Raw genomic sequence first — 27,862 nt, 5'->3', positions numbered from 1 at the left:
CAAAACTAAATACAGTGAAAATTGTGCTGATGCAGTATATTTTACTCTTGTTCTAACAAGGTACTCGTTTGTATTAAATAAATTGAATGCATCACTTTTTCCAGTGTACTAGTACACCTAATGAAGACTGACATCTCTGCCTACTTTGTGGGGACCCTCTGTCTCCAAACTGCTCTAATCAAGCTCCTTCACCTCATAATGCAGGTATTGAAATGGACAGGTCTGGCCTGTGGAGACTTGCAACTAGAGAAACACACACTCTAATACACACACAAACACTCTGCACTAGTCTAACCCAGTAAAACTTCTCACAGACGTTGCCAACATATTTCAGAGAAGTGAGTGAGCATCTGGCTCTGCATGCAGCGTATGCATTAGAGAATTCACTGTGCAATTCCTGCCAGCCTTGGAAGGCCTTTGAGACTTTGAGCCAGAGATTCCTAGGAGGAAAGTGAACGCAGTTATTTGCATCCATATGTCTAATGATGACAGTGTGCCTTCAAGAATGCCCCCAGCTCTCTTACTTCACATCATACTCATTAAGATGGGCAGGTCTAACCCTGGGAGCCCCGTTTTGCAACCCTGCACTTGGAGATGGGGGGGCGAGCATGACCACCCCTGACCACCTGCTGAGCTGTGGCCACAGAGGAGCCTCAGGTTTGTGCGTAAAAGAGGAGGAGAGTCAGACTGTGACTCAGTGTGGTGTCACCGTGCAGGAGGAGCCACGTTTTCCCAGACATCAGCACTATAATAGCCCCAGCAGAGCGCACTACACCATTACACTGCCTCTCTATAAGCACCAAGCCTGTGGACACAGCCTCTTGAGGACCAAATGAACAGGGATTCAGTGCTTTACAGTTCAGGATCCAAGAACGTGTGTATAAGGTAAGGGACTCGATTTTCTCCACACATTTCTTGTCCATCTTGTTATTTAGAGAGAGATTAGCAGCTAAAGAGGTTTGTAACTGTTTTGTGTGCACCGAGGAATCTTCCAGTAAACTATAGATGGTCTGAGAGACGGTGGAGAACAGCACAGGCTCACTCACCTGTGGCTTTTAGTTTCAGATGTATGGCATATTAGATACTGGATATTGGCATATAGCTTCAAATATATCTTATATTAGGTATTAAAGACGCGTCTTATCTGGAACCAGTCTTTTACATGGACTGTTGTGTTTTTAATCACCGCCTGTCTGACTGACTTTAGCCTACCTGCAGATAACACAGTAACGTTTCGTTCGTACGTTAAAGGTTCTGCTTACGCCACACCGACTTTTACTACATTTAACTTTTAACAATTAGGGTGTTTCTCGGTTCCGTTCATTTCGTATTCACCTCATTGTCTTTAACTCGTAGTTTAAGGCGTTATTTGGTAGTAAGTCACTGTTTCGAGGTCAAAACGCTTAATTAGTGCTGCGCTCTGTGGTAAATGCTCGTTGTAATTCGAATTACTGAGGTAACCCAACACTCTTACACACAGACACGCTCTCTAGATACAGTGATGTTTAAACTCGTCACTGGTGAAGTAATGAGATATTTCTCGATTAAAATCCAGCCTGTGTGTCTGTTTCAGTCAGTACACATCCTCCCATTAACACCACGTTCCGTTACTGATGTCCAAGCAGAGTGAAGCAAACAAATTCGAAGGAAAAATCGAAGAAATCTCTTTCAGCGTCTCAGTAAAGCTTCGTTTATCTCAAGGTCGCTGCAACAAAACCGCCTTTTGTACGTCAGAATCTGTTCACATGTGGCTTGAGCTCGAAGTAGTGTAAAGTGTTTGATATCTATCAGAAGACAGTCAGGTGAGGAGATAGCCCCGCTGCTTTTAACCGCTGAATGCAGCTCTAGCGCGGCGGGGTGTCTGGCGGCTCTTTATTGTCTCAATACAGAGCGCTTTGCCTGCGATTTTAATGGTCTGCAGCCGCTTGTCAGAGGGAAACTTTCAAGGTGAAGTCCAGCAGCGACTGAGCGTTTTCTCCTTTTATGAGTATGAGCCCACTCTGTGCCTCCCTTCAGAGAGGAATTTCTAACCCAGGATCAGACTAGCATCTTTCATCATCCACCCATTTTAAGCTTTAAGCATACTTTTGTGCACTCTGTGTCTGTCCAGAAAGCTAATGCAAAAAAAATACACTGTGGAATTGAGCAGTGACATGCATACTAGTGTAGACTGCAGGGGGATACAGTGTGTTAAGCTATATGTATATATTTACATATATATATACACAGACCAGCCACTTCATTACACCTTCTTTCTGCACTCATTGTCCATTTCATCAGCTCTACTTACCATATAGGTGCATATAGGTGTTATAGTTCTACAATTACAGACTGTAGTTCATCTGTTTCTGCATGCTTTGTTAAATTAGCCCCCTTCTACCCTGTTCTTCAGTGGTCAGGACCACAACAGATCAGGTATAATTTGGGTGAATTCATTCTCAGCACTGCAGTTATACTGCCGTGGTGGTGTGTTAGTGTGTGTTGTGCTGGTACGAGTGGATCAAACACAGCAGTGCTGCTGGAGTTTTTAAACAACGCAGTGTCACTGCTGGACTGAGAATAGTCCACCAACTGAAAATATCCAGCCAACAGCGTCCTGTGACCACTGATGAAGGCCTAGGGATGACTTACATAAACTGTGTAGCAACAGATGAACTACTGTCTCTGACTTCACATCTACAAGGTGGACCAACAAGGTGGGTGTGTCTAATAGAGTGGACAGTGAGTGGACACAGTGTTTAAAAACTCCAGCAGCACTGCTGTGTCTGACCCACTTGTACCAGCAACACACGCTAACGTAACACCACTATGTCGATGTCACTGCAGGGCTGAGAATGACTCAAAATGCAAATAATACTAGCGCTGTGGTGGTCCTGTGGGGGTCCTGGCCATTGCAGAACAGGGTAAAAGAGGCTAACAAAGTAACAAAGTCTGCAGAGAAACAAATGGACTACAGTCTGTAATTGACTACAAAGTGCACCAATATGGTTAATGTATATATATATATATATATATATATATATATATATATACCTTGGTTTTCTTGTTTCTGGTCATAGACTCTTTCTCTCTCTCTTCTCTCTCTCTCACACACATACACACACCGTTAGTGCTGGGTAGAGGGGGATAAATGCATCATTAGGATCACAGAGCATATCCCCTTTTCCGGTGCTTGCAGGGGGAATTATCCAGAGAGCTTTCAATGTGAAAATGCCCCTCTGCCTGTCTGTCTTCCAGCCTTCTGTTCGATCTGCCAAAGTCTCAGAGCCCAGTAAAACCACATGCTGCATTTTCATTGTTTCTCCTTATCGTTTCACCCAGGTATGGTCAGTTTGCAGTTTGCTTCCTCGCTTTTCATTAAAGCAATGAAATCCATTCTTCATTTACTATTGATGTCAAAGCGTACTGTTACCATGCGTTCCACAGTGTGTTTAAAAGACACAGAGGGCTGCAGCGCTGGTCGCTGTGCGTCGCTGACGGAATGCGATAAGCCTTCAGCGCAGAGAGCCAATTATGATTTCATCTCTGTCAGAGTGACGGCGGACCCTGCACACCAGCTTTAGAGGCTTTAACATGATCTGTAGGAGACACCTGCATACCCCTGAATCCCTCCCTTCTGCACTGAGAAAAATGATGCATGGAATCTGTTTGATTCATGTGTGCAATGCATCATTTCCACATGAATAAAATATGTTACTACATTAACATAGTGCTTGTTTTGACGTTAATTACCTTTATTAGTGTGGAAATGATTACACAAGACACACTTAAATCAAGCAGGGCTTGTATTAATAATTGTCTAATCTTTCAATTATTTTTCACAATTAATCACTTAATCAGTTTTTTTTAAAAAAAGGTCAAACAATAAAAATGGACATAGCTGACAAACATATTTAGCCTTTCCAAAATTCCAAAGTAATATAATTGAAAAAGAAAAAGATAATTGTACGCATAAGAAGACTTTAAAAAGACTTTATTTAAATATATAAAAACACCATGTCAAAATAATGCATACAAATTGTTTTTTTTTCACTTTTTTTGCTGTAAGAGATGCATAAGAGACTTTAAATGTGCGTTGTAATCATGCAACTTGTCAGCTAATCAATTCGATTGATCAAGAAGGAACATTTTAATCAATGTGTTTTTAATTGAATGTAATCGTGCACAGAATCAAGTGCATTGGTTTTTTTTTCACTGTGTGCTTTGAAAATAGAGAGACCCTTCAGCTCTTCCAGGAAGGGTTAGAAGCCAATCTCGGAAATGTGTTGCTCAGGATTGCCATTTTCCCTCCTTTTCCTCTGCTTGAGTGGCAGCTGGACTGCTTGAGTGAGTGTTGGCTCATTTTGTGCACAGCCGTACGGAGTCTAAGCCAGCTAACCCTGGGGTCAGTTGGTTATGGTAGTCCACTAGTCAGCACAGATCACCCGGCTGTCACTCCTGTTTACCGCTTGCTGCAGGACCCGAGCAGTGCATGTCTGCAGCTCCTGTGAGGAATGCCGCACTGCATCCTTCTCCATCATCCGTTTTGGAGTATGAGGAGACCGAGCACGTGGGCTGCTCCTGTTCCCACACTGCATTTTTTCCACTCGTCTTCCCCTTCCACAGCATCCTGTCTTCCATCTGTTTGGTAGTGTTGTGTGAAGGTGTCTTAGGTGTACTTTAGGTGTGACTCAATTGTGTTGAGCTCATTAAAGGACTACTTCAGAGTTGTTCAACTTAACCTCTATCTGCTGCATCTGTACCATGTGAAATTACCACAAACAATAATTTTGATGCATATATATATATATATATATATATATATATATATATATACAATACTATATATATATATATATATATATATACACATACATATATATATATATATATATATATATATATATATATATATTAGGGGTGGAAATCTCTAGGCACCTCACGATTCGATTACGATTTAGAGGGCTGCGATGCGATTATAAAACGATTATCGATGCATCTTGATGCATCTTTTTTTTGTATATAGCATTAATATTTAATAATAATTTAATAATACTGTGTGAGCTCAAGTTTCAAGTTCAAGTTTCAAGTTTATTTGTCATTTGCACAACATGTCAGGACATTTATGCATTGAAATGCTTGTGGTGAGGCTCAGCTAATCACTCTACAGAAAGTAAATAAGTAAAAATAAAAATACAAGAAAAATCAACTGAAATATATTAAATATACACAAAATATACACAGAATATAGAGACAATATACATTTTAGTGACTAAGTGACTCGCTGTTATTGTTATTTAAAGTGACTTGGTACTTTTAAAGCAAAGTATTTGTAATTATCCATAATGAATTTACTTCCAATATCTTTTTAAATAAAACAAATGGAAGTGATGTGGCAAGTGAACTAGAAGACTCTCATTCAGTGCTCATTTGGAGCACGAGAAGCTGCTGCTACTCATCTGCGATAAAATGCGCACTTACGGTGAAATAAGATCCAGTGGCAGTGGAAGTCCACGCAACATGTTACAGCTATTCTACCCGTTTTCTTTAGTGAGAGTAAGTCCGTGTTTTCGTTTATATTGTTTAGCCTATACTAAGACATTGTCACATACTGAGACATACTGGACATTAAATGTTGTGGCTCCCAAGGTGTTTTGATTTTTGTTGAATGACAAAATAGCTCTTCTTATCATTTGTGACTCCTGACCTAACCTGGCTTTAATGCAGAGGGAGCCGGTCGGATTTCTCGCTCATCCAGTGGTGTTTTTGTTATGTGCCGCCACAGACTGTCCGGGCGCTGCACTTGCGTTCCATCAACATTACGTTATAAATTAAATATTTAGAAAATCGATTTTTGACATTTGTGAATCGATTCAGAATCGTTCATGTCCACATCGCGATGCATCTAAGAATCGATTTTTTCCTGGTGGCACAGTGGGTAGCGCTGTCGCCTCACAGCAAGAAGGGCCTGGGTTCGATTCCCGGCCGGGTGACCAGGGTCCTTTCTGTGTGGAGTTTGCCTGTTCTCCCCGTGTCTGCGTCGGTTTCCTCCCACAGTCCAAAAACATGCAGTCAGGCCAATTGGATATGCTAAATTGCCCCTAGGTGTGTGTGAATGTGTATGTCTGTCTGTCTGCCCTGCGATGGACTGGCAGCCTGTCCAGGGTGTACCCTGCCTTCCGCCCAATGACAGCTGGGATAGGCTCCAGCACCCCACCGCGACCCAGAAGGATAAGTGGTTTAGATGATGGATAGTATGTCCTGTGGATAACTTTCTTATGCCCAATAAATGGCCAGTGCATTTCATCAAAAGTATCCTCTTTTGGTGTAAACTGGGCAGCCTTAATGTTGGGTCATGCTTATGTAATTAGTACCCTCACCAATCACAAGGCTGATGTGGTTTGTCCCGCCCTCACAGCTTTAACAAAACCCTGTTCCTCTAAGGTCTGTTTCTGTTTGTGTGAGAAAAACAGAGAAAAAGCTATTTACAAGCTAACCTAGTAAGCTATCAAGCTAGCTCTGTTCATCTGCCACTATGTTTGTTTGCCATCCTTCTATCTGTTCATCTGTTCGTTCATTCAGCCGTTGTCAGTCCGTTTGTTCGTCCTTCCATTCTTTTCAACTGGCCACGCCAGCATTTCCTGGGTGCGCATTCAGCAGTAAAGTGAGCAAGAACCGTACCGTCTTTGAGACGTTGCCAAATAAAAGCTGGATAATGTTTTAAGTGAGCCACGTTCACAGAGGAGATAGTCTAAAACGCAACCTGCGTATCGTTGCAAAAAAAAACATGCACCTCAGAAAAAAGAGTAAGTTAACAGGAGAAAGCAGGAACTTTCTTCATTTTAATGTTGATTAATATAAAGAGATTTAATACCAAGTTATTTTGGAACATTCCATATTGGTCTATTCATCATGAAATGTTCACACAATGTAGAATGGAGATGCATGTTTTTTTGGACCACGATGATGTGTAGAGATTGTATTTCACTCATTCTTCCCTGCTCATGCTGCTGTTTTTAGTTCTGCTTCAGTGGTGTAGCAGGCTGGAGGTGTTGGACTGAGAGATGTCAATCACACGTGCACACTCAGAAAAGTCTCAGATAGGCCTTTAATGCTGTGTTTTATTATACTTCTATATTGTTTTTTCCTTCAAACCTTGCTGGATGTTTACCTTAACACTCAAATTTAGTATCATACAAACATAATATTTCACAGTGCTCTCTTAGGAAATGAACTCATAATGCTTATAAAAGACACCAATGAGTCAGTGCTGGAGCAAGTATTCCTTTTCAAGTGTTATATAAAATATTATAAAACATTTTAGTTAACACAGTTAAAAATTTAAGGATAACAGATGTTAATCAAGCTTAACTCAGCTTTAAACTGTAATTGAATCAGTGACCAGAAGGATAAGTGGTTTAAATGATTGTGTGTGTTGTAAATGATGTGTGTGTGTGTGTGTGAATCAGTGCTATGGATTTTCTAGGAATTTGTTTGGAAGTACAGCTGATTTTGATGCCATGAAACATAATAACAACCTTACATAATTCCATAGTGGTTACTGAATAATTTATCCAAATTATTGCATAACATTACTGTTTCATCATTACTCATTCAAAAAGCACCCAGAGCTGAAACACTTGTTATAACGTCAATATAAATGGGCGAAGCTAAACTGCTGTAGGCTGAGTAGGTGGATACATTTAAAGTTGGTTCTAGTGATGTCACAGAAACAACAAACTCAAACAGGCTGTTTTTGCAGTCTGCTTTTCATATATGGACGGTATGGAGTGGGGAGTGAGGTATGTTCTGAAACTTTAACATTGTTTACATATCTCCTGTATTTAAAAAGGCAAAAGAAATTTGGCTTTCAGTGATATGGGCCCTTTAATGTAACCATACTTTATTCCAAGTAATTTTGGGGTGTTTCTATTGATCCAGTCATCACGAACTGCTCACACATTATAGAGGGCCGCATTTCAAATAGTGTAAAAAATAAGCATTATGAGGTTTTGATATGAGCTCAGAAACGTACCCTCAAGGGTGTTAGCACTGTGTGAAAGCACGCGAGGCTGAGCTGTTGCAGGGGAGAGAGAGCAGAGAGAGAGCCAGGGGGCATGGGGCGGGCGAGCAGGCCACTGTGAAATGCGCTGTGGCAGCTGGAGTCAGGAGTCAGGCTGGGGCAGCTGAGCATGGGAGCAGCTGGTGTGATGGTGCACAGGCCCACTCCACTCGCTGGAGAAACCTAAAGGTCAAGTGCTGGTTTAATGTTGAGATGGGATGATCAGAGAGAGCAAGAAAAAAGAAAGAGAGAGAGAGAGGGAGAGAGAGAAATAATGCTTACCGGTTTCCACCCCCTCTGTCCTTGGACTATTATTATTATTATGACGCTGAGACTGGTGAAGCGTGGCATGCATTCTATTTCTCTCTGTAGTACTTATACAAGGAAAGAGTGAGAGCAGTATTTAAAGAAGAGCCCCAGGCTGCCAACTGTATGAGTACATTCTGGATGAATATCTGTATGAAAAAGAAATTTCATGCAAGCCAAGGACGTACGCTTTCAAATGAATGGCTTCAGGGCCAACATGAGTTCATATACAGCTAACCTAGCTCTGTTCCAGAGCAAATGATCACTGACTTAACAGCAATGACCATGTTTTGCTTTGATAAACAGTTATTAACGTGTAGAATAACTTGACTTTCAAGCAAATAACAGTGTTGTCAGGCCAAACTTGCAATTAGCAGAGATTTCCACAAACTCAAAGAATAAATTAATGCAGACTTAATTATTATCTTGCTATAAATGACTGTGAAGTAATGACAGAAAGCAATGTTTGGCTCTTTGGAAGAAGTTTAGTTAAGGTAAGCTTTAGAAAAATGTAATTTAATTAAGATTAATTAAGAGCAGAGAGTGTTTCTTTAATTTATAATAATAATTGGCTCATGCTGTTATCCTAGGTGCACTTTATGTGTAGTGCACTGAAAAAAGTGGCTCTTCAGATCTACTTAGAAAAATTAATTAATGTGGTAACAAGTAAATGAACTAGTTTTATTCAACTCAAAAACGTACTTTTATTTAAAGAATCGTTCATTCGAATATTTATTTAGGTTGAATAAACCTAGTTAATTTACTTGTTACCACATGAAGTAATTTTTTAAGTAGATCTGACGAGCCACTTTTTACAGTGTGATTTCATGTTATTGAGCCCATTAAAAAGTTTTAAATCTGACCGTTTTAGTTCACACATTTAACAGTGTAAGGGTAACGGACATTAAATCAGCTTAGTTTATTATCTCTGTAAAATGCGACTGATTTGCCATGAATTTATTCTGAAGTGCCGCAGTGGAGGAATGAAACTGCTGCCATGTGACGTAATAACAGGCTTTTCTACCAGAATCCCCCAAAATGAGCTCCCTCTAATTGCACTGTAGCACAATTACAGAGGTGGCTATGATACATTACATTCTGTTGTTAAAGCACTTCATCTTTTTGAAAATGCGGCTCAGGCTGATCTTTTGGTTTAGTTCAATGATATAGTACAGCAATATTGCAAGACGCAGATTGGAGGGACTATGTTTCTGCCCTTGTGTGTGCCCTCAGGGTGAAGCAAAGCTAGAACTCACACTTTCAAAAGGCTAGCTTCCAGCTGGGCGAGTTGGGAGTGATTTAGTGTTTTCACACCCTGGCAGAGTCCTGGCAGAACTTTCAGCAAGAGCAGAGGAGCCTGAAGGTCACTTCCATTACTTATTAACAGGAAGATCTGATCAATACTGGAGATTAATAACAAAAACCGCAAAAGGATCTGAGCAGGAGTGTAAGGCCGGCTTGGATTTTCTTAGCTGTGGTAATCAATAAAGTCATAATTCGATGGTCATTATACATATTTTTTGCAATCATGGTTAATCTGTGGAGAAAAATGGCATACTGATGAGAGGGATATCGCTCTGCTGTCTGTAGAGGGAGAATGAATTAGAGCTGAAAATGTTAATGGCTTTTTACAAGTATCATCCTTGATGGCTAATCTGTCATCAGGCATGCATATCGCTGCTGAAAACCTAAGAATTCCCTCGCCGGTGTTTATATTCTAATGCTTTCAATGCATTTTTGCCATTTTTTTTCCCGAATGGATTTGCTTTGACACCCACAAAAACAGGGAGGCAGTGGACAGAGCTGTGCAGATTCATTTCCTCATCTGTCTTATTCTGTCAGACCTTGTGTTTTTGGCAAAGATGTTAAAAAACAGCATTCCTGTCTCAATTTGGAACAGATTCTTTTGAGTGGAGAATGGGAGAGCCAGAAACAACTATAAAAAACAGCAGAAATAAATTGTTGTTGAAGTACAAAGCAGATAAAGAGATTATGCAGAATATGGGGTTCGAGTACATGTTTAATCAAGCATATTTTCTCAAATCAGAGGTTTCATTTAGCTCATTTCACCAGCAAGATAAAGGCATAATTTTTTGGCTTTTTGCAGTGAAAAGGTTGGTGTGCCACCATAGTGCAAAATAAAACCTCTCAGTGAGACATAAGCTGATAATTCTGCCTTTGTGAATACAACAGCACGAATGCTTTTCGCCTTTAATAGGACTTATGAATTGAAAAAGTAATGCAGTGAATTGAGTTGATTGAAATGTGTGCATAATTTACATATTAATAGAATATATTACTCCATGGTTTCGTCTTTCAGATTACATAATTTTGGTACTAATGACTTAAATTGTGTTGGTGTAATATTTAATTCACATGCAAATTAATCAAGTAATTTCAATGCACTGTTCTTTTCAGTGTAGAGTTAAACAGCTTATTTCAAAGTTTCTGCATAATTTTGTTTTGAGATGAAAAAACAAAGTCATTCAGAGTGGTTTGATGTGAAGTGGTTCATTGTAGAAAAACTTACTGAATCTGATTTCTTTACAGAGGTAGTGGTAGGAACAAGGATTCGCCATGTATACAATGCAAATATAGCCATTTTATTTACTATCCAACATAACCAGTTAAGCTACACATGCCTTCTGAGTTTTATATATAATATAATATATAATAGTGACAATTTTCTTTGGGGATTATTTTGCCTTGCTTTGCCCTGCATGTATTGGGCTTTAAAATTATATTTTGGGACAAAATGTTCATGTTTCATGTAATAATTTTTGTAAGGTAGCTGTTAAATGCTTCAGATATCTGATTCGTATTACATCTACTGTGAGAAATTCTGACTTGCAAAGTTTCTCTAGAGTGAAGCATTTCACATCAAACCACTCTGTATGACACTGTACACATTTTAATGGTTTAATTATGCAGAAATGTTGAAAAATTGGTGGAATTCCTTTAACTAGTTGGCTTGTTCTTTGCATTTACACTGTCCTTATATTTCATCGCATTATGAAAATGAATATATGAGTGGAGTTTATATCAGGAAAGTCTCTGAGGACAAAGTAATGGACTATTAAATACTAAATTAAGCGGATAGATGAAGCAGAGCATGGTATGAAGTTTTGCTGATGGCAAGCCACTAACTGCCAATAATGACTTTGAGTCTGTTCAGGCTCGGATCCGCAGGTCACTGTCCTTGCTCTTTGCCGCAGATATTTTAAGACAGCTCATATGTGACTGACGTACCTCATTTGCTGCTCTCTAGTCTTCTGGCCAGCACTGTGTGCTGGATCAATGGCAGGGAGGTGAACGAACCCCCATTGATCTGAGACAGGTGAAAGTCTGATTCTGGGACACAACAAAAAGTGATAGAGATGTTTTGATGGAAAGGTCTGGCAAGTACGGATTTGCATGGATGAACAAACACACTAGCATTGGTCTGGAAGCAATCCCATCTAGCGTACATCGCACCTACAAAATAGCATTTCCACTTCCTCTTGGTCTGTACTCTCCTTCTGGATGCAAGTCTGAATGTTGGAATTTGGCAGTTTTCCTGATTGGCTTTTAATGTGATTTGCATAAACAGGCAAGAGACTGTTTTATTACTATCCAAGAAGTGTGACCGTTTATTTTATCCCTACTTGTACTGCTCTAGACAAGATAAATTGATTGTTTAGACAGCAGTGATAAGCTTAATATTTGATTTGGTGAAAATGAAAAGAACACATTTCTTTGTAACAGTCTGGTTTATGGTGGCAAAATGTGCTACTATATGACAACCAATTATTGAATGTACACAAGAAAATGAACTTGTGCATGAACAACTTGCATATAATTTTTCCCCTATATTGTGACTTTCAGGAGCTCTTACAACTCATCATGACTTAATAGATAGATAGACAAATGTTTATTAAACAGCAGAGTAACAGCAGTCTGTACAAATCACATGCATATATTAGGACGAGCTATAAAATGTACAGATATACAAAACACTTACAAGAGACCTAAATGACACTATGGGTTTACATATATGTGCTTGAATACAACTGAATATTTGCATACAATATAACTTAAGGTAGGTGTTACTGTTGTGATGGATAGTATGATGGGCAGAATAACATGATGTGTGACTAAAGAACTACAAAGGTATTTGCAGGATACAATTAAACAGTAATTAAGTTAAACCACGTTTAGTTCTCAAGAGAGCATTGTAACAATGACTAGTTCAAACCTAATGACCTATCATGTCTAATGTACTATTGATGTCAGTTTCCCACTGACTTTTGTCTTTCTGTGTGTTTCAGGGGGGAACCAATTCACGGGCATCATCTCCATAACCAAGCACCTTAAGTGCCTCTTGCTGGAGCCATGCCCAACTCTGGAGACTGAAAGTGACCTGCCCTTCTGCCAAAAATAACTGTCTCAGCTCCTGCCAAAATGCTTTTAGTTCCGGTTTTATTATTCAACAATAAGCATGTTATCACTTTTCCGCCTGTAGCTTGACAGGATTGCACACCAGGCTGAATTTCGAAAGCAGCTCCATTCTGTAGTTTTGAACAATGACTTGGGCGATATGCATCACTACATGTCAAGAAAATGTTCCTTCAATCATGTGGGCTGCTTTACATTTGAGGGCAGACGAGAATCCATTAACACAACAATAAAAAAGTAAACAGTCCTTTGTGGAATTTCACGAGAGGGACAGCACAGACCTGTACAAGTGATGTCTCTAAGCACCCTTGTATTAATGCACGGTTCTAGAAGTTGAAGTATTTTGCAGCGTGACAGGATGACATTGTGAGCAAGATCCCAGACAGCACTGACATGCAATTGGATTGCCAGAATATTCTTTTTTGTTGCAAAAGTGGACTCAAAACATGCAGTTTACTTTTGTTGCATGTTCTCATCTGATTTTGATCGCCAGCTGCGTCCGACTGTGAAGAATGTCAAAACACTTGAGACAAATTTATTACTTGGCACAGCCGTTTTATTTCAGAAGTATATATCTGTGCCCGTTTAACACAGGATGTTTAGTTCTTTTTGTGTACTTTCTTGCGAAAATTTGTTTTCTGAGTGCAGATAGTTAAAAACCCATAATTTTGAGACCATCTTTCACAGTGAAAGATCACAACACAGCTTAATTTCATTACCTTCTGAATAGCTGTCAGATGGAGACTGAAATGTAAATGCACTGATGCCCTTGCAGAGCGGCTAGTTGAGCATCTGACATTTAAAACCTCTTTTGCGGACCATTGGAAGGAGTCCAGAATGCAAACACAAAGTGAATGAGTGAAGTGTGTCTATCCATCATCCATCACCAAATGCCCGAACATCGTGAGCAGATGGTTCTCCTTGGAGAAAACATGACCCCAGGGATTCTTGCCCAGAACTGCACCAACTGCAGCCAAGCCCTCATCCCAGAATTGAACGTCACCAAGGCTGTTGTTTTAGGCCTTGTCCTTGCCATATTCCTCGTGTTTGGGGTTCTGGGTAACATCCTAGTGATCCTGTCTGTGGCGTGCCACCGTAATCTGCGAACTGTCACACATTATTTTATTGTAAACTTGGCGGTGGCTGACCTTCTCCTGAGCTCCACTGTGCTTCCTTTCTCCACCATCTTTGAGATGCTGGGTCGGTGGGTGTTCGGCAGGACCTTCTGCGACGTCTGGGCAGCAATGGATGTCCTCTGCTGCACAGCGTCCATCATGAGCTTGTGCGTGATCTCTGTAGACCGTTACATTGGAGTCAGCTACCCTCTACGCTACCCGGCCATAGTGACTGAGCGGCGGGCATTATTAGCACTAATGGGTGTGTGGGCTTTGTCCATCACCATCTCTGTGGGACCACTTTTTGGCTGGAAGGAGCCGGCACCAGAGGATGAGTCCATCTGCAAGATCACAGAGGAGCCTGGCTACGCCATCTTCTCAGCAGTGGGCTCTTTCTACCTCCCACTAGTGGTGATCCTGGTCATGTACTGCCGCGTGTATGTGGTGGCCCGCAGGGAGACACGCGGCCTCAGGAAGGGCCAGAAGACGGAGAAGTCGGACCGTGCAGAAGCAGTGACCTTACGGATACACCGTGGCAACACTGCTGCCTCAGAGGACGAGGCTTTGAGGAGTCGCACCCACTTTGCCCTCCGACTGCTCAAGTTCTCCCGGGAGAAAAAAGCAGCTAAGACGCTGGGCATTGTAGTCGGATGCTTTGTTCTCTGCTGGCTTCCTTTCTTCCTGGTGCTTCCCATCGGTGAGTCTCAGTTTTCTTACTCTTTTTTACTAATGGTGAACGCTGTTCAGGTTTTCTTGATACATTATACCCTCCTAAATATTTGTGAAGACAAACCGTTTTGTCACTGTCATAAAGAAACATTATATGTCTGAAATCAGTGGTGAACTGTGAATATCAGAGCTAGGCCTTCGGTTTGAGCCATAAATGTCAAAACTGAGAAAAAACACCTCTAATGTAATTTTTTTTACTACTTTCTCTATGGTATTTCTAATGTTATGTTAACAATAAGCTTATGCTGTTACACATGAACATTTTTTTACCTGTTTTAGATTAAACATGGACATTTGAAGCATGAAAAAGATATTCCATATGTTTTATTTGCAGCTGCTAACAGACATTAACATACTTTGTACATTTCACCTATGTAAGTTTTAAAGAGTTCTTGGCATAAAGCTGCCACTGTTTTCCATTTCTAACAACTGACTAAAACCTGGTTAGGCTAACACTCCTGTTCAGAGTCAGTAACATAGCTAGGACTTTCAAATGGCATGGACTAATGTTTTTTCTCACAAAATTGGTCCCACTTATTGGAAATCAAAATATGATTGGTTGATTCCTCTGTCAAGTTCCAATTATGTTGGTAGCTAATCAGACACGTAAGGACTTCAGTTCAGCTTGTGAAATCCTAACCAGTGGAGACTATGGAGAAAAAAAATATTAGACAATTTTATGTTAGATGTTTCAAGATTTAAAAAAATGAACTACAAATTATATTTAAACATGTATTTTTGAGTTACCAGAAATGATACACTGAAGCCTTTGAAGGCTCTGAAAGTTACCCACTCTCTGAAATGGCAACTTAATAGGAGAAGGAAAAAAGTGTTTACCATCTGTTAAAAAAAAGCTTTGCTTTCCAACATTTTTGTTAGTCCATTCATCATAAAGTATTCACAAAATGCAAAGAGCAGCAGGAAATTTCAAATGCTGTAAAAAAAGATGGAAAAAGGAGTTACAGGATTTTTTTTCTGAGTGATGATTTGTTTATTTGATGATTTGTTTATTTCTATTTGTAATGTACACCATGGTGTAGAGTAACAAGCTGTCCTTCCCAAAAGAAGTAGGTCATTTTGCACACATGTAGAGACATAAGAATCTTGAAAAGGAATTGGATTTTCCAAGTCTCACATAAGGTAATAATCATTATGGTAAAGGCCAATAAATTGACAACCTTGGACCCATGAGACCAGCAAATTATTTAGGCCACCGGCTTCTGTGGTCTGGGAGTCTGTTTTGGATTATACTCTGACATTCCAGTTTGGATTCAGAGAAGGCTTGTCACACTAACACACACATACACACACACAGACGCACATATTAAACTATCAGCATGGATGCAGCAAGACCTTTGGGACAGCTACTGGTTGTCTCAAAGTGACTCATTGTTTTCTTTCATTTAGAGTCCTTAATTTTTTCCTTGGACAAAGGGGACATGTTTGTTTATGGAATATGCTTCTTGGATCCAGCCATGCATTTCACTGAGAGTCTCAGCATTCTCTCGGTGCAGCAAAAAACATCTATAATACTTAGCAGAGCTCCTCTGTATTTTCCATATGTGGAATATAGCCATTCGTTTATTTCCCACCAGATAAACATTGCTCCTTAAAGCCCTGTGAAGACCTTTCCATTCAAGGTTAGGCACAGTTGAACCAAATTATATTAGTCCAACTTGTCACAAAAAAGCGCAAATGCAGGAAATCAGATTAACGTATTACTGAAAACCCAACAAAAACAAATAAATTGCCTTATGAATTAACGTAGGTCCTCATTTTCTCAAGAGGCCACAAATATTTAGTTACTACTTTGTTATCAGCCTTTTTTGCATGCATATATTATGAATTGCAATACAGAGATTTTTTTTCTTAATCACTGCAGAAACATATTTGCTAATTAGGAAGAAATTAATGGTAACGTAATAGAACAACAGCTCTGACTATGCCTAAGGGGATCATTTATCTGCATGCCTTTCATGGGGTGCTGACAGGCCAAAGCATGGAAAAACAAACAGGAAATTAGGCAAACAAACAAGTATTTTTTTTTACATAACTTTATGTCCATCAACGCTGATCAGAGTTTTAGCAACAACAGTGAATTACAGCAACACTGAGTCAAAATGAAAGTAATTTTTAATTATGTTTATGCTAGTAATTACTGTATTCTTGCACTAATGATATGCCTATGGTCATTTTGGCCTAAGCAGAATGTCACCACATTAGGAACAATCATTTTAATGTCCAAAATGTTAACTTTTAGAAAAAGGAAAAAAATGTTCTTAATGGAGTAAGATTTTATTCCAAGTAATTTGGAACTATTTCTATAGCTCTACTCAGCATACAAAATCAATGGTAAGTGTGTCCACTCTGCCTTTATTACAGCTTTTAGTTTTTAAAAGAAGTCTGCAGGGATTTTTTTTCCACACCTCCGAAGTTCAGTCTTAGAAATTGGTTGCATTTTCTGCTTCTCACGATCCAAGCGATCCAAACACATTCAATAATGTTGAGGTCTGGGCTCTGGGGATCTTGGGTGAATAGTCCATTGTTCTGAGAACACCAGCTTCTCTGTAGTCTAATGTCTTAATCTCAAGAGTGTGCTTGGGGTCCTTATTTTGCTATAGAATGGATTTCTTCCTAATCCCAGAATTTCCAAAGGATATTGCATGATGGATGTATTAAAGTTTATACTGATTAGCGTTTGTGTTGCCTTCTGTCATAAACAAATCAGCCGCCATTGATCCTCCACCATGCTGGACGGATTGTTGTGGAGGTGGTTTGCTTTAGCAGTGTACATACTGCCTTCTGTTACTTCCAGAGATCTCAGATTTAAACTCATCAGTCTATAAAATCTTACTCCACCTCTCGGATATCCGTTTATGTTATCTCTATTTCCTTTTCTCAGTAATGGCTTCTTAACAGCTACACATCCTTTCATCTTGGTGTTGAGTTGTCTTCTCACAGTGAAAGGATGGACAGAAACACCTGTGGATTTTTTCAGATCTGAAGCAAGAATGGAGCTTTATTTTCTCCTCTTAAATATGAAAGCTTTAGGTACTGTTTAGCTGACAGTGGCAGTTTAGGTAGTCTACCAGGTCTTGCGTGGTTGTTATTGCTAATGTTAGGATTTTGCCATTTTAAATGCACATGAGAATACATAAGTGTTTGGGTCGTTGTTGTGTGAATGTCAGTGTTACTCTAAAGGTTCAGTGTGATTTTGAAGGGTAACATAATATCACCTTTGCAGCTTTTGTTGGGAGGACACAAGATTTTAAGATTGGAAGAATGGAAGAGTTAAAGTGAAAGTAACATGCACAAAACTAAAGAATGGACAAATTAAATATTGATAGATTTGATACTGAGTGTTAAAAGCTTTTGTGTTTCTGTTAAACATCTGTTTGCTACTAAAAATAAATAATTTGTACTTAATGTCTGTTTTCAGTGTTTTCAATTAACCCCTTAAAAGGCCAGGTTTTTTGTAATAAAAGTTTTATTGCACACTTCTATAACCTAAGAATAGTTCAACCAGTTTGTATTGGAGTCCCTGTAGTTACAGAAAAATAAATACAATAATCCAGGGATTTTAACAGTTAAATAAACAAAAGTGTGATCTCTGACTTTTGTACGTGTAGTACTGTACAGTAAGGTACCTTTGAAAATCCTATTTAAAAAGCAACTTATCTGAGCAGTAAGCATTTATTTACTCAGAAAATCACTCATATTAGAATAAATATAAATAACATTCATACAATAAGTAGTGATTTTATGTATGTCAGTGTGTTTGTTTAACCATTTTGAAACCTCTCCTCATGGCAGCCCAGTATTTTTTGTAGTTATCATCCAATACCTGGATTGTCTAATCAGTGCTTCAATAAATTAATAAACTGGTGACAAAATTTAAGAACTCAATTTAATGGGTGAAGGCACTGAAAAGAAATCTTGAACTGAACCTTTATTCTTTTAACTAGCTCACAAGCTATCAACTACTTTTGTAAGCAATAAACTTGTTATATTTTTACTGCATCAATATTAATTTGCATTTATTCTAATGTTAAATGGTGTCTTTACAAGCAATAACACACTGCCCAGATAAAATGTTTTAAACATGTTCATATAAAAACTGCACAGATGAGCCTTACAATAAAAGAAAATGGGCTATGGAAGCTATACATAAAAATCTAATGAATGAATATTCTAATTTACTTATTTTTCTGCAGGCCTTTTTATAACAGTTATAGGTATTAAGCTGACATTTTGCTGTTTGGAATGCACAGTCTTCATCCTAACCGTACTCTGAACATGGCCACTACTGACAACCCCAAAAGAAGCCAGAGGATGAATACAGCCATTTCATGCCCGGCTGATTTTAAAACACATTTGTTGCTTTGAGGCAAGGCAGTCCCACTGGCGAATGGGCACTCAAGTTTTTCAGAAGCTGGCAGAATTCAGAAATATGAATTCCCAAAGTAAAGCTGAAGGGGCTTTATTGTGGAGTTTGTGGCTTTCGAGATGTGGATGAGTGGATGCTCTAGGAAGGAGCATACCAGCCAAAGGCTTTCGGCCCAGGCCTCTTTAACTTGGCTTTGACGCGTCACTGGCACTTCAGCACCTCTGGTCTCACCAGCAGCTGAGCCTCTCGGGAATCTCTCTCTCTCTGTCTCTCTATGTCTTGCACTCATGTTGACTCTCTGAGATCAACGCTATGTTGCCAGACTAGTCGGTGACTCATATTTCAACGTTACAATTGAATGACCACTGTGCCAATACGTTTTCTGTGCCCACTGAATTTTCAAGTGATGTTTCAAGTGACAGTTTGACTGACTTTTTAAGTGAAAGTTTCTGCAAAGTATCTCTTAAGTTCTCTGGTAGTCTGTAAAAATTCATGACATGGTTCTCCAGTCTCAGCATGGAAATAGTAGTTAAAGGACAGAGAGGGTGGAGGTCGGTAGCAGACTCTCTGCAGTTCACTGTCTCTCTCTCTCTCTCTCTCTCTCTCTCTCTCTCTCTCTCTCTCTCTCTCTCTGTCTCTCTTTTCACAATGCAAACTCACCTCACCTTCTGACATCACCAATCAGTGCAGTCAGGCATTGAAGAAAGCACATGTAGCTGTCAATCCATTTTGCCCAGCTCAGAGGTGTCCAGCTCTGTTCCTGGAGGGCCTTAGTCCAGCACAGTTTGGCAATTTCCCTTCTCTAACAAGCTCAACTTCGCAATTAGTTAACATGTTTAGGAGGCTTCTGAGCAGGAACACTGCCAATCTGTGGTCCTTCAGAACAGGAACTGTTCACTCCTTACATCTTGATGTATTAGTATCCCATATATATATATATATATATATATATATATATATATATATATATATATATATATATATATATATATTAGTTGAAATGATAAGTACAAATGGTAAGGAGTATATGTTGTACCTGCTGTGCTTTTTATTCTTGTAAATTAGGCCTAAAGACATGAACCTCTTCCCAAGATCAGTATAATGAACTGACAATTCAAGACAAGCAGTTTCTCCTATGGTAAATACTACGACAAGCCTTCAGTGAAACAGATATTTATAAATAAGAATCCCTTAGTAATGATCCCAAAGCTATTTCTTTTGTTCTCCCTGGATCATGCAGATTTTAATGTGTGAATTAATTTGTAGCACTCTCTGATGGGTTTGAGACCCACCACGGCCCCCGCTGATGTCAGCGTGCCACATTCTGCTAACGAGGCCATGATTCAAGGGCGGCATTGTAATAACAAGTCTACACAGAGGACGTGACGCTCCAGCAGGATCCTTGTGACTTGTTTTAGTGGATGCAGTGTGGAATGCTTGTTTATTTTTGTTTTGTCACGCTGCTCCATAAGGGGCTGGAGTCGAAAGTGCACCTCAGCCCAGCTGGCTCGTAGGCTTTGCTGGAGGTTGACCTGCTAGGGTTGAAGAGATAGATTCACTTGCATTATTTGTTGTTTTTTTCTTTTTTTATTTCATGAGAATCGTTTGTTTCTTTGCCTCCTGCTGCTGTCTACTTTTAGACTCGCCTTAAGGAGTAAGTTGGTAGTTTCTTCGCTTGGGGATCACAGAGTAAAAAAGAATGTTGTCATCATTTTATAGTCATTATATTATGGGCACGAACAAAATCATTGTTGCTGTTTTCTCATTTGCTTCATTTCAGTTTAATGCACCATTCCTCCATCCCTACGGCCCCCTACTATTTACACTCCATCGTCTCTTGCAGAGTGGGATAAATAACAAAGCATATATCATTACAGTTTTTGGTCTTAGTAATGCTTTTTCTTCTTTTTTTATACCTAAATACATTGTGTGCTAATGAATTTTGTAGAAGGCAATTTGGAATGAATGTGGTCGCCTAAATTAAGTTGTGACATCACCTACTGTGACCAGCAGTCACACTTATTAATTTGTGTGAACGGCACAGTAGAATTCCTGCCCTGTGCTCCCGTTACCTCCCTGGAGCAATAAAATGCAGTCGGATAGGGAGAGAAAGAGACTCCCTTTCACAACTTTCAGGTCTCTCTCTCACCCTCATCTTTTATCCAGCCCACGCACACGACCCCTGCTGGAGTCACTCATAAAGTGTGTTATGAGACAGCTCGCTGCCCCTCAGCTCTGAGGACGGACGCATCATTTCAAGGCTGGACGCCTTCCTCAGACACTTTAATTCTGTTAATGGGTGAGCCTATGCACTGTTAAGGAATGTTCCGAGTGTATATAGGCTACCATGGGCTGGCCATGTTGGCCATGTGCATTGTCCTCTCTTGTTCTCTTCTCTTTCTGAGAATGTGAATAGCCTATCATCAGTCAGATTCTTCACAGAAGGCACTTTTTTTTCAGCACAAGCATATTGTAATGCATATTGTTATTAACTAGTAGTTCACTGCAACAAGCAGAAACATTCTGTTGAAAGTCTGAATTCTAAGCATTTAATCAATATTAATTTTATTTATATCCCTTATTATTCGACAAGCTGTTTTTGTTACTGTGCCTTTAAGACTATATGCATGTGCGGGGCTACATTGCTGTAAGTATATATGAATGTGCTGGTGTAGGGACATCAGAAAAACAATGAATTAATGATTTTTTTGCAGCTTAGTTTCTATATATGTACTATATAGACTGGGGAGTGAACAGTATGTTTTTAAACTTTAATAGTGTTTACATCCTGTTATTTAAAAAACAGAGCAAAATTAGTTTTTTTCATGATACGTGCCCTTTAAGCTCCACAACCGTTACCCTGCTCTGTTTTACGAGGACCATTTGAAAGCAAACCATTGACCTTGATTAAGAGATGAGTTGTGAAGCATAGAGGACAATATAAAAAGACTGCAGTTGAAATATGATGCATGACTTGTTGGGCTTTCATGTCATAGGAGAGTGACTTGTAGACATTTGTGCTCTCAGTGACGTACACTGGCAGAGGATTGCTCATGTACATTTGTGTGCACCATACACTGATGTTTAGCAAATGTTTTTGACGTGTTTATCCACAATTCAAAAAACACTGAGGTCTTGAGGGGCTAAAGAAGAGAAATCTAAACATTGGATGGTGTGTGGACAGCAGTGAAGAATATGTGGGAAGCATTCTCTACACACTCATATCCTACATTTTTCTTGTGTTTTATTGTTGTCCACTCATAGCATTTTTGTGACTTTATGAAAACATTTTGGACATACAAAGTTGTGTTTCTACAGCAGTGACATTCTGGCCAAAATGACCATAGGCATATCATTAGTGCATGACTACAGTAATTACTAGCATAAACATAATTTAAAAATATTTTTACTTTCGATTCAGTGTTGCTGTAGTTCACTGTTGTTGCTAGAACTCTAATCAGAGTTGATGGACGTAGTTATTCTGTTTACTCGTTTGAACCAAAAACAGTCATCATTCATTTTTACATCACCATTTTCCAATATCTGGGTTTGTCTGTTGTTACGATATCAATAGCAGAACCCTTTTTGGTGCTATATAGAACCATTTTATATAGAACCATATGCAACACACTTCACCATGCAAAGAACCATTTAAGCATGAAATGGTTTTATATAGAACTCACGGTTCTAAATAGAACCATTCCCTTTACTAAAGAACCCTTGAAGAACCATCTTTAGTGTAGAACTGAGGAACAGGGAGGAGATGGAGGTGGGCATTCGAAAACGTCATCACAGGAAACGGAATGTAGAGATGGAAATTTATAGGGTATTAGATTGGAAGGAGGAGTGGTTTTAGGCCTGTCCTCCCCCAAACTTCAATTATTCCAAAACTCCATTAATGATCACTGACAAACCAAAATATGAAGCAAAATAGGAAACACAGACTAACAGTTTATAGTGTTTATCAGCATTTGGTAGGTCTTTTAGTACTGAAGGCAACTTTACACTACTTTGTCATACTTTCTTTCTTTTTATTAATGATTGAAAGGAATTGTTTCTCAAACTGTTTTTACCTTTTTACCTACACTCATTTCCCAGCATAGCACCACAAGACCTCAACAGGTTTTAAATCATGCCTGAATTTCACTCATTGAACTGCGTGGAATCTTATGCTGGCTTGTTGGAATATCCATTATTTGTTGTGGTTTTCCTTCCTAAAGTAAACAGACAGGATAAAAACATCAAAAACAGGTACAAAACATCACTTTATCACATTTATACGGAGCCCCGGAGGGGACGGAGGTAAAAAAAAATAATTAGAGCGAACGTTTTGCAGTTCGTACGCACGTTTTCCTTTGTTCGTGGTCACGATTTCTTAAATCGTTCCCTCGTTTTCGTTTAAACGTGCACACGTTTTCTTTACTTCGCGGGTACGTTTTTGTTTATTCGTGATCACGATTTTCTAATTCGTTCTCTCGTTTTCTTTTAAGCATTGTCATGCTTTGTTTTTTAACTGAACGCACGTTGTTTATTCTTTTGATTCGTGCGCAAAATCAGTGTTGTAGATACAGGTCGTGTTTCTTGTCCGGTGCAGAAGTAAATAACAGCTCCCTGACACTGTCTGATAGGTTTTGATGAGTTAGATTGATAAGATAATGGACAGAGATGCTCATCAGGTCTGACTTTGATATGAGGAAACTGCAGCTAGTCTTCACAGCAAACGGCCCTCAGATTCATCAGTGGAGCTGCAGTTTGGTGGTGAAATAAAGGAAGACAATAAACTACAACCACAATCTTCACTAAACTGCACTGTCTAATGATCATATTTAACAGAGATATAGACGCTTAGAGCTGTTTCTGCTCCCGCAACAAGCTGCGGTGTTAGAGACCATCACACAACTACAGGAAGAAATGATCAGCGTCAACGTTTCAACAAACTCAAATTAAACACACACAGACACATTCATGTGGGATGAGGTCAAATGGCGTGAGAGTTTAATAGATCTATGGATTAGATGTAGATATATTAATGTGAGGATGTTGAAACGCTGATCATTTCGTCCTGTAATTGTTTGATGGTCTCTAACACCGCAGCTTGACGCGAGAGCAGAAACACTGTGGGCTGTTTGCTGTGAAGAGGAGCTGCAGTTTCCTCATAAACCCCCAAATCAAAATCAGACCTGATGAGCATCTCTGTCCATTATCTCATCAATCTAACTCATCAAAACCCGTCAGACAGTCTCAGGGAGCTGTTATCAATCACAAACAACGTGCATTCGGTTAAAAATAAAATATGACCACGGTTAAGAGAAAACGAGAGAATGAATTAGAAAATCGTGATCACAAATAAAATAAAAACGAACCCACAAAGTAAAGAAAACGTACGCACGATTAACGTTTTCTCTTCACGTTTTCTCATATTCGTGACCACGAATAGGTCACGTTTTCTCTTATTCGTGACCACGAATAAGAGAAAACGTGCGTATGAACTACAAAACGTTCACTCGAATTATTATTATTTTTTTACCTCCGTCGCCTCCGGGGCTCCGTACATTTGTGCATGTAAGCCTTTCTGATTTTTCTGATCATTGTTTTCCCTTTTTTCTCTGAGCGCAATCTATCACCACACACAGTCATCCAGCCAACATGAGGATTCAATCAGGCTCAGTCAATCGCACCTCTTTTTCATCTCATTCAGAACTTTGCAGACATTCTTTGAGTGCTGTGGAACAATGTCATGCAATTTTTTGCTATCATAATGGAAAGCCTTCACAATCTGTCTGCAGGTCTTAAGTAATTTTCCACTGCCTAAAGAAAATTTCATAATTAGAAAGTTCTGTCTCTTAATGCTTCTCTTCAAGGCCTGACAAGTTGATAGGTTTTAAGATGATCATGAAAAATCCTTCAATCCAATTTCACAAAATGAATTAACTAGAGACTGATCGGAGAATAAACTATTAATGTCTGTATCCTGTGTGTGTTCCACCAGGTTCCATCTTCCCAGCCTACAGACCCTCAGACACGGTCTTCAAGATCACATTCTGGCTTGGTTACTTCAACAGTTGCATCAACCCCATCATCTACCCCTGCTCCAGTCAGGAGTTTAAGAAAGCCTTCCTGAGCGTGCTGGGAGTGCACTGCCTGCGGCGCAGGACCACACCCACCCAGCCACTCTGCCAAGGCCACACTGCAGGCCATGGCCAGGCACAGCTCCTCTCCCTGGGCCTGGAGGGCCGCCCCTACTCATCCCGCCTCAGCCCGTCCTCCTCCATGGCCCTGTCCCGCTCGCCCTCGTCCCGGGATGGCCGCGAGTGGCAGCCCACATCCCGGGCCTCCTCAGTCAGGGTGAATGCTGGGGCTAAAGTGGCCGGGGTGTGCAGTAAAAACCTGCTGAGGACGTGCTGCTGCGTAGGAACGGAACCAACTCGCACTCAGCCACCCAGCAGCTCTCTGCCCATCATTAAGATCCATCAGCTCTCGCTGTGTGAGAACGGGGACGCAGTGTAAACTGTGGAGTGTGAAGTATCTTTTTTCTCCACCATAAATTTTCAATCAATACGAGCACAGAATATTTTCAAGCATGAAACTGTTCTTTTGACACCTTATGACATAATTTTGGAATTGTTTGGTTGATATCTGTCCTTTAATGGTGAAAACATTAATTTGCAATATTAAATTATTAATAATTGCACGCACAGAGTTACTACCGTGTTTTGCTATATTATTTAAATGCAAATAAGTACAGAGTTACATTTAATTTATATTCTCTAGTGACAGATTCTCAGTCTGACTTTCAATGTCAATTACAAGACCATGGCAAAAATGTAAACAATGGGTTTCTTTCTGCAAAATGATTGCATGAACAATAACTTTTTAAAATGACAATATTATAAATATAATCATAATAAATATCTCCTTTTTGACTTATGAACACAAATATGGTATCGATTGAGAGTTTAGAATCCACTTTTGACAGAAAGTCTCCAGTTGTCAACAAGAGGAAGAAATCATTATTAATATGGAATTACACCATGTTTTTGTTATGACCGAAGATAACTGCGACTTTAAAGGGTTATGCATCACAATGTGTGCACACTTGTTATCAAAACCTATGTACCAGACTAAAGGAAGCATGATCTATCAGTAAAACCAAGACAGAAGCAAGGGTAGAGTACACATGTTTCTGCTACATTGTTGCATAATATAAGTGTATAATTTCTATTACTTAAAATAAGCTTATGATTCAACTAATGTTTCACCACATATATCAATCAAACCCAAAAATGACAATTTAAACAACAGTTGGTTCTTTTTTAATATTCTGTGCAATTTTTCTTGGAAATTTTATGGTGTGATAAAAAACGTACTCTGGTGAAATGTCTTGAAGACAAACAGCTCTTCTAATGTTTGCATTGTGTGTTGTGCCTATTTGTAAGACAATGTGACGGACAAACTGAATTGATATGGAACCGGATAAACACAGAAATGCCTCTGAGTGAGACTGGTCTGTTATCAAGATCAACAGTGGAGGCAAACATTGGCAGCCATTCAATGGAGACGAGGATGTGCACTCATTCAGAGAGAAAGCCTACGATGCACATCAATGTTCTTCAGACAAAGAGGGGCTCTGGGACCACACTGTGTATCCAGGGAAGGGGATATGAGGATACTATCAATCAGTTTGATTGACAGGCGTTTTGCATCAGCTTTGCACATTTGCACAAAAAGTGAACTGTTGTTTTCAGTGAAAAAATTTATACATGCCTGAAATGATGAATGTGTATTGTTTTAATTTCTGGTATAATGGTATAATGAACAGATATGCCTATAAACCTATGTGTCTTGAGTATTTAAAATGTTTTAATATAAAAGATAAACCAGGTTTAATACCTCACTTCGCCTCACCTCAAGTTTCGTTGGACGCACAAGAAATGGACTTCAGCAGGACTGCACCTGGTCTTTGATTTATGTGTATGAAAATGATATGAAACGTCATTACAGTACAAATACTATGAACATTTACATGCATGGGACATTTTTTTCTGTTCTGACAATTCCAAAGGCCCAGTGTTTGAAACAGAGCCTGGGATACGCACACGCATTCACAATGTATGGATGTTAAACCTTAATCCTAAGAACAATGTATTTACAATGTATTAATGTAATAAGTATTTTTCTATTAACGAGACCAAATTCCTTTTACCACGTTCTGTTCAGTGTTTCATCGAATGAGATAAATGCAGTCATAAACTCTGTGTTCTGTCATGGATGCCAGTTCATACTCAAAGCGCTTTGGGAGCAGTTTTGGAAAACTATCTCCAAATTTCTCCTCCACCCCCAGCCAGCAGATTTCGGAAATATCCCACTGTGAGAATTGCTGAGATGTCCCCTGACGTTACAGTGGGGTCAGAGTTCAACTATTCCAACCAAATCCGATGTTGTTGACACTTGGGAAAATTCTGCATCTCAGCATGTTAGATATGCCAGTCAAGTATGAGAAATGTCTACAGATGTTTAAAGTTACAAGGCTGCAATAAAACAGATCGTCAGCGATTTTCAATCCACACAAAGATACTCTTTCCCATTCTAGGGTTCTTCAGTCTTTCCTCTTTAAGGAAAACGGGATTATGGAGTGATGTGGAATGAGTTTTTCCAGAAGCATTTTGATTGCTGTTTGTGAGAATGCAAGAACGTCCTTTTGACCTCTAAGTCCATCTCAAAAAAAACGATGGCGCTGAGAATTCTTCAAGTTTTCAATACACCCACACAACAAAACTAACCCTAAGTTTAACCTCCGTAACAAAAAAAATGTTTTTGTCAGTTTTTTTAAAACAATGTGGGAAAAAAACT

General features: G+C 39.4%; 1 protein-coding gene across 1 annotated transcript; it reads left to right on the top strand.

Moving 5' to 3' along the window:
* The first annotated feature begins 725 nt into the window (after window positions 1–725).
* On the top strand, window positions 726–27,267 carry adra1aa (adrenoceptor alpha 1Aa). Its single transcript, XM_036578810.1, has 3 exons — window positions 726–885; window positions 12,655–14,593; window positions 25,002–27,267. The coding sequence occupies exons 2-3, from the start codon at window positions 13,636–13,638 to the stop codon at window positions 25,517–25,519; spliced, it is 1,476 nt and encodes a 491-aa protein (XP_036434703.1). The 5' UTR covers window positions 726–885; window positions 12,655–13,635; the 3' UTR covers window positions 25,520–27,267.
* Window positions 27,268–27,862: the final 595 nt, after the last annotated feature.

This window comes from Colossoma macropomum, unplaced genomic scaffold (genome assembly GCF_904425465.1).
Source record: "Colossoma macropomum unplaced genomic scaffold, Colossoma_macropomum, whole genome shotgun sequence".
Taxonomy (NCBI): domain Eukaryota; kingdom Metazoa; phylum Chordata; class Actinopteri; order Characiformes; family Serrasalmidae; genus Colossoma; species Colossoma macropomum.
This window is presented reverse-complemented; position numbering and strand designations above follow the sequence as displayed.

What these genes read in the sequence shown, in the direction of transcription:
- adra1aa (XM_036578810.1), top strand. Translation starts at nt 13,636, where the DNA reads ATGAGTGAAGTGTGTCTATCCATCATCCATCACCAAATGCCCGAACAT. An exon ending in CTTCCTGGTGCTTCCCATCG is followed by an intron (nt 14,594 to 25,001) that starts GTGAGTCTCAGT and finishes GTGTTCCACCAG; the next exon opens with GTTCCATCTTCCCAGCCTAC.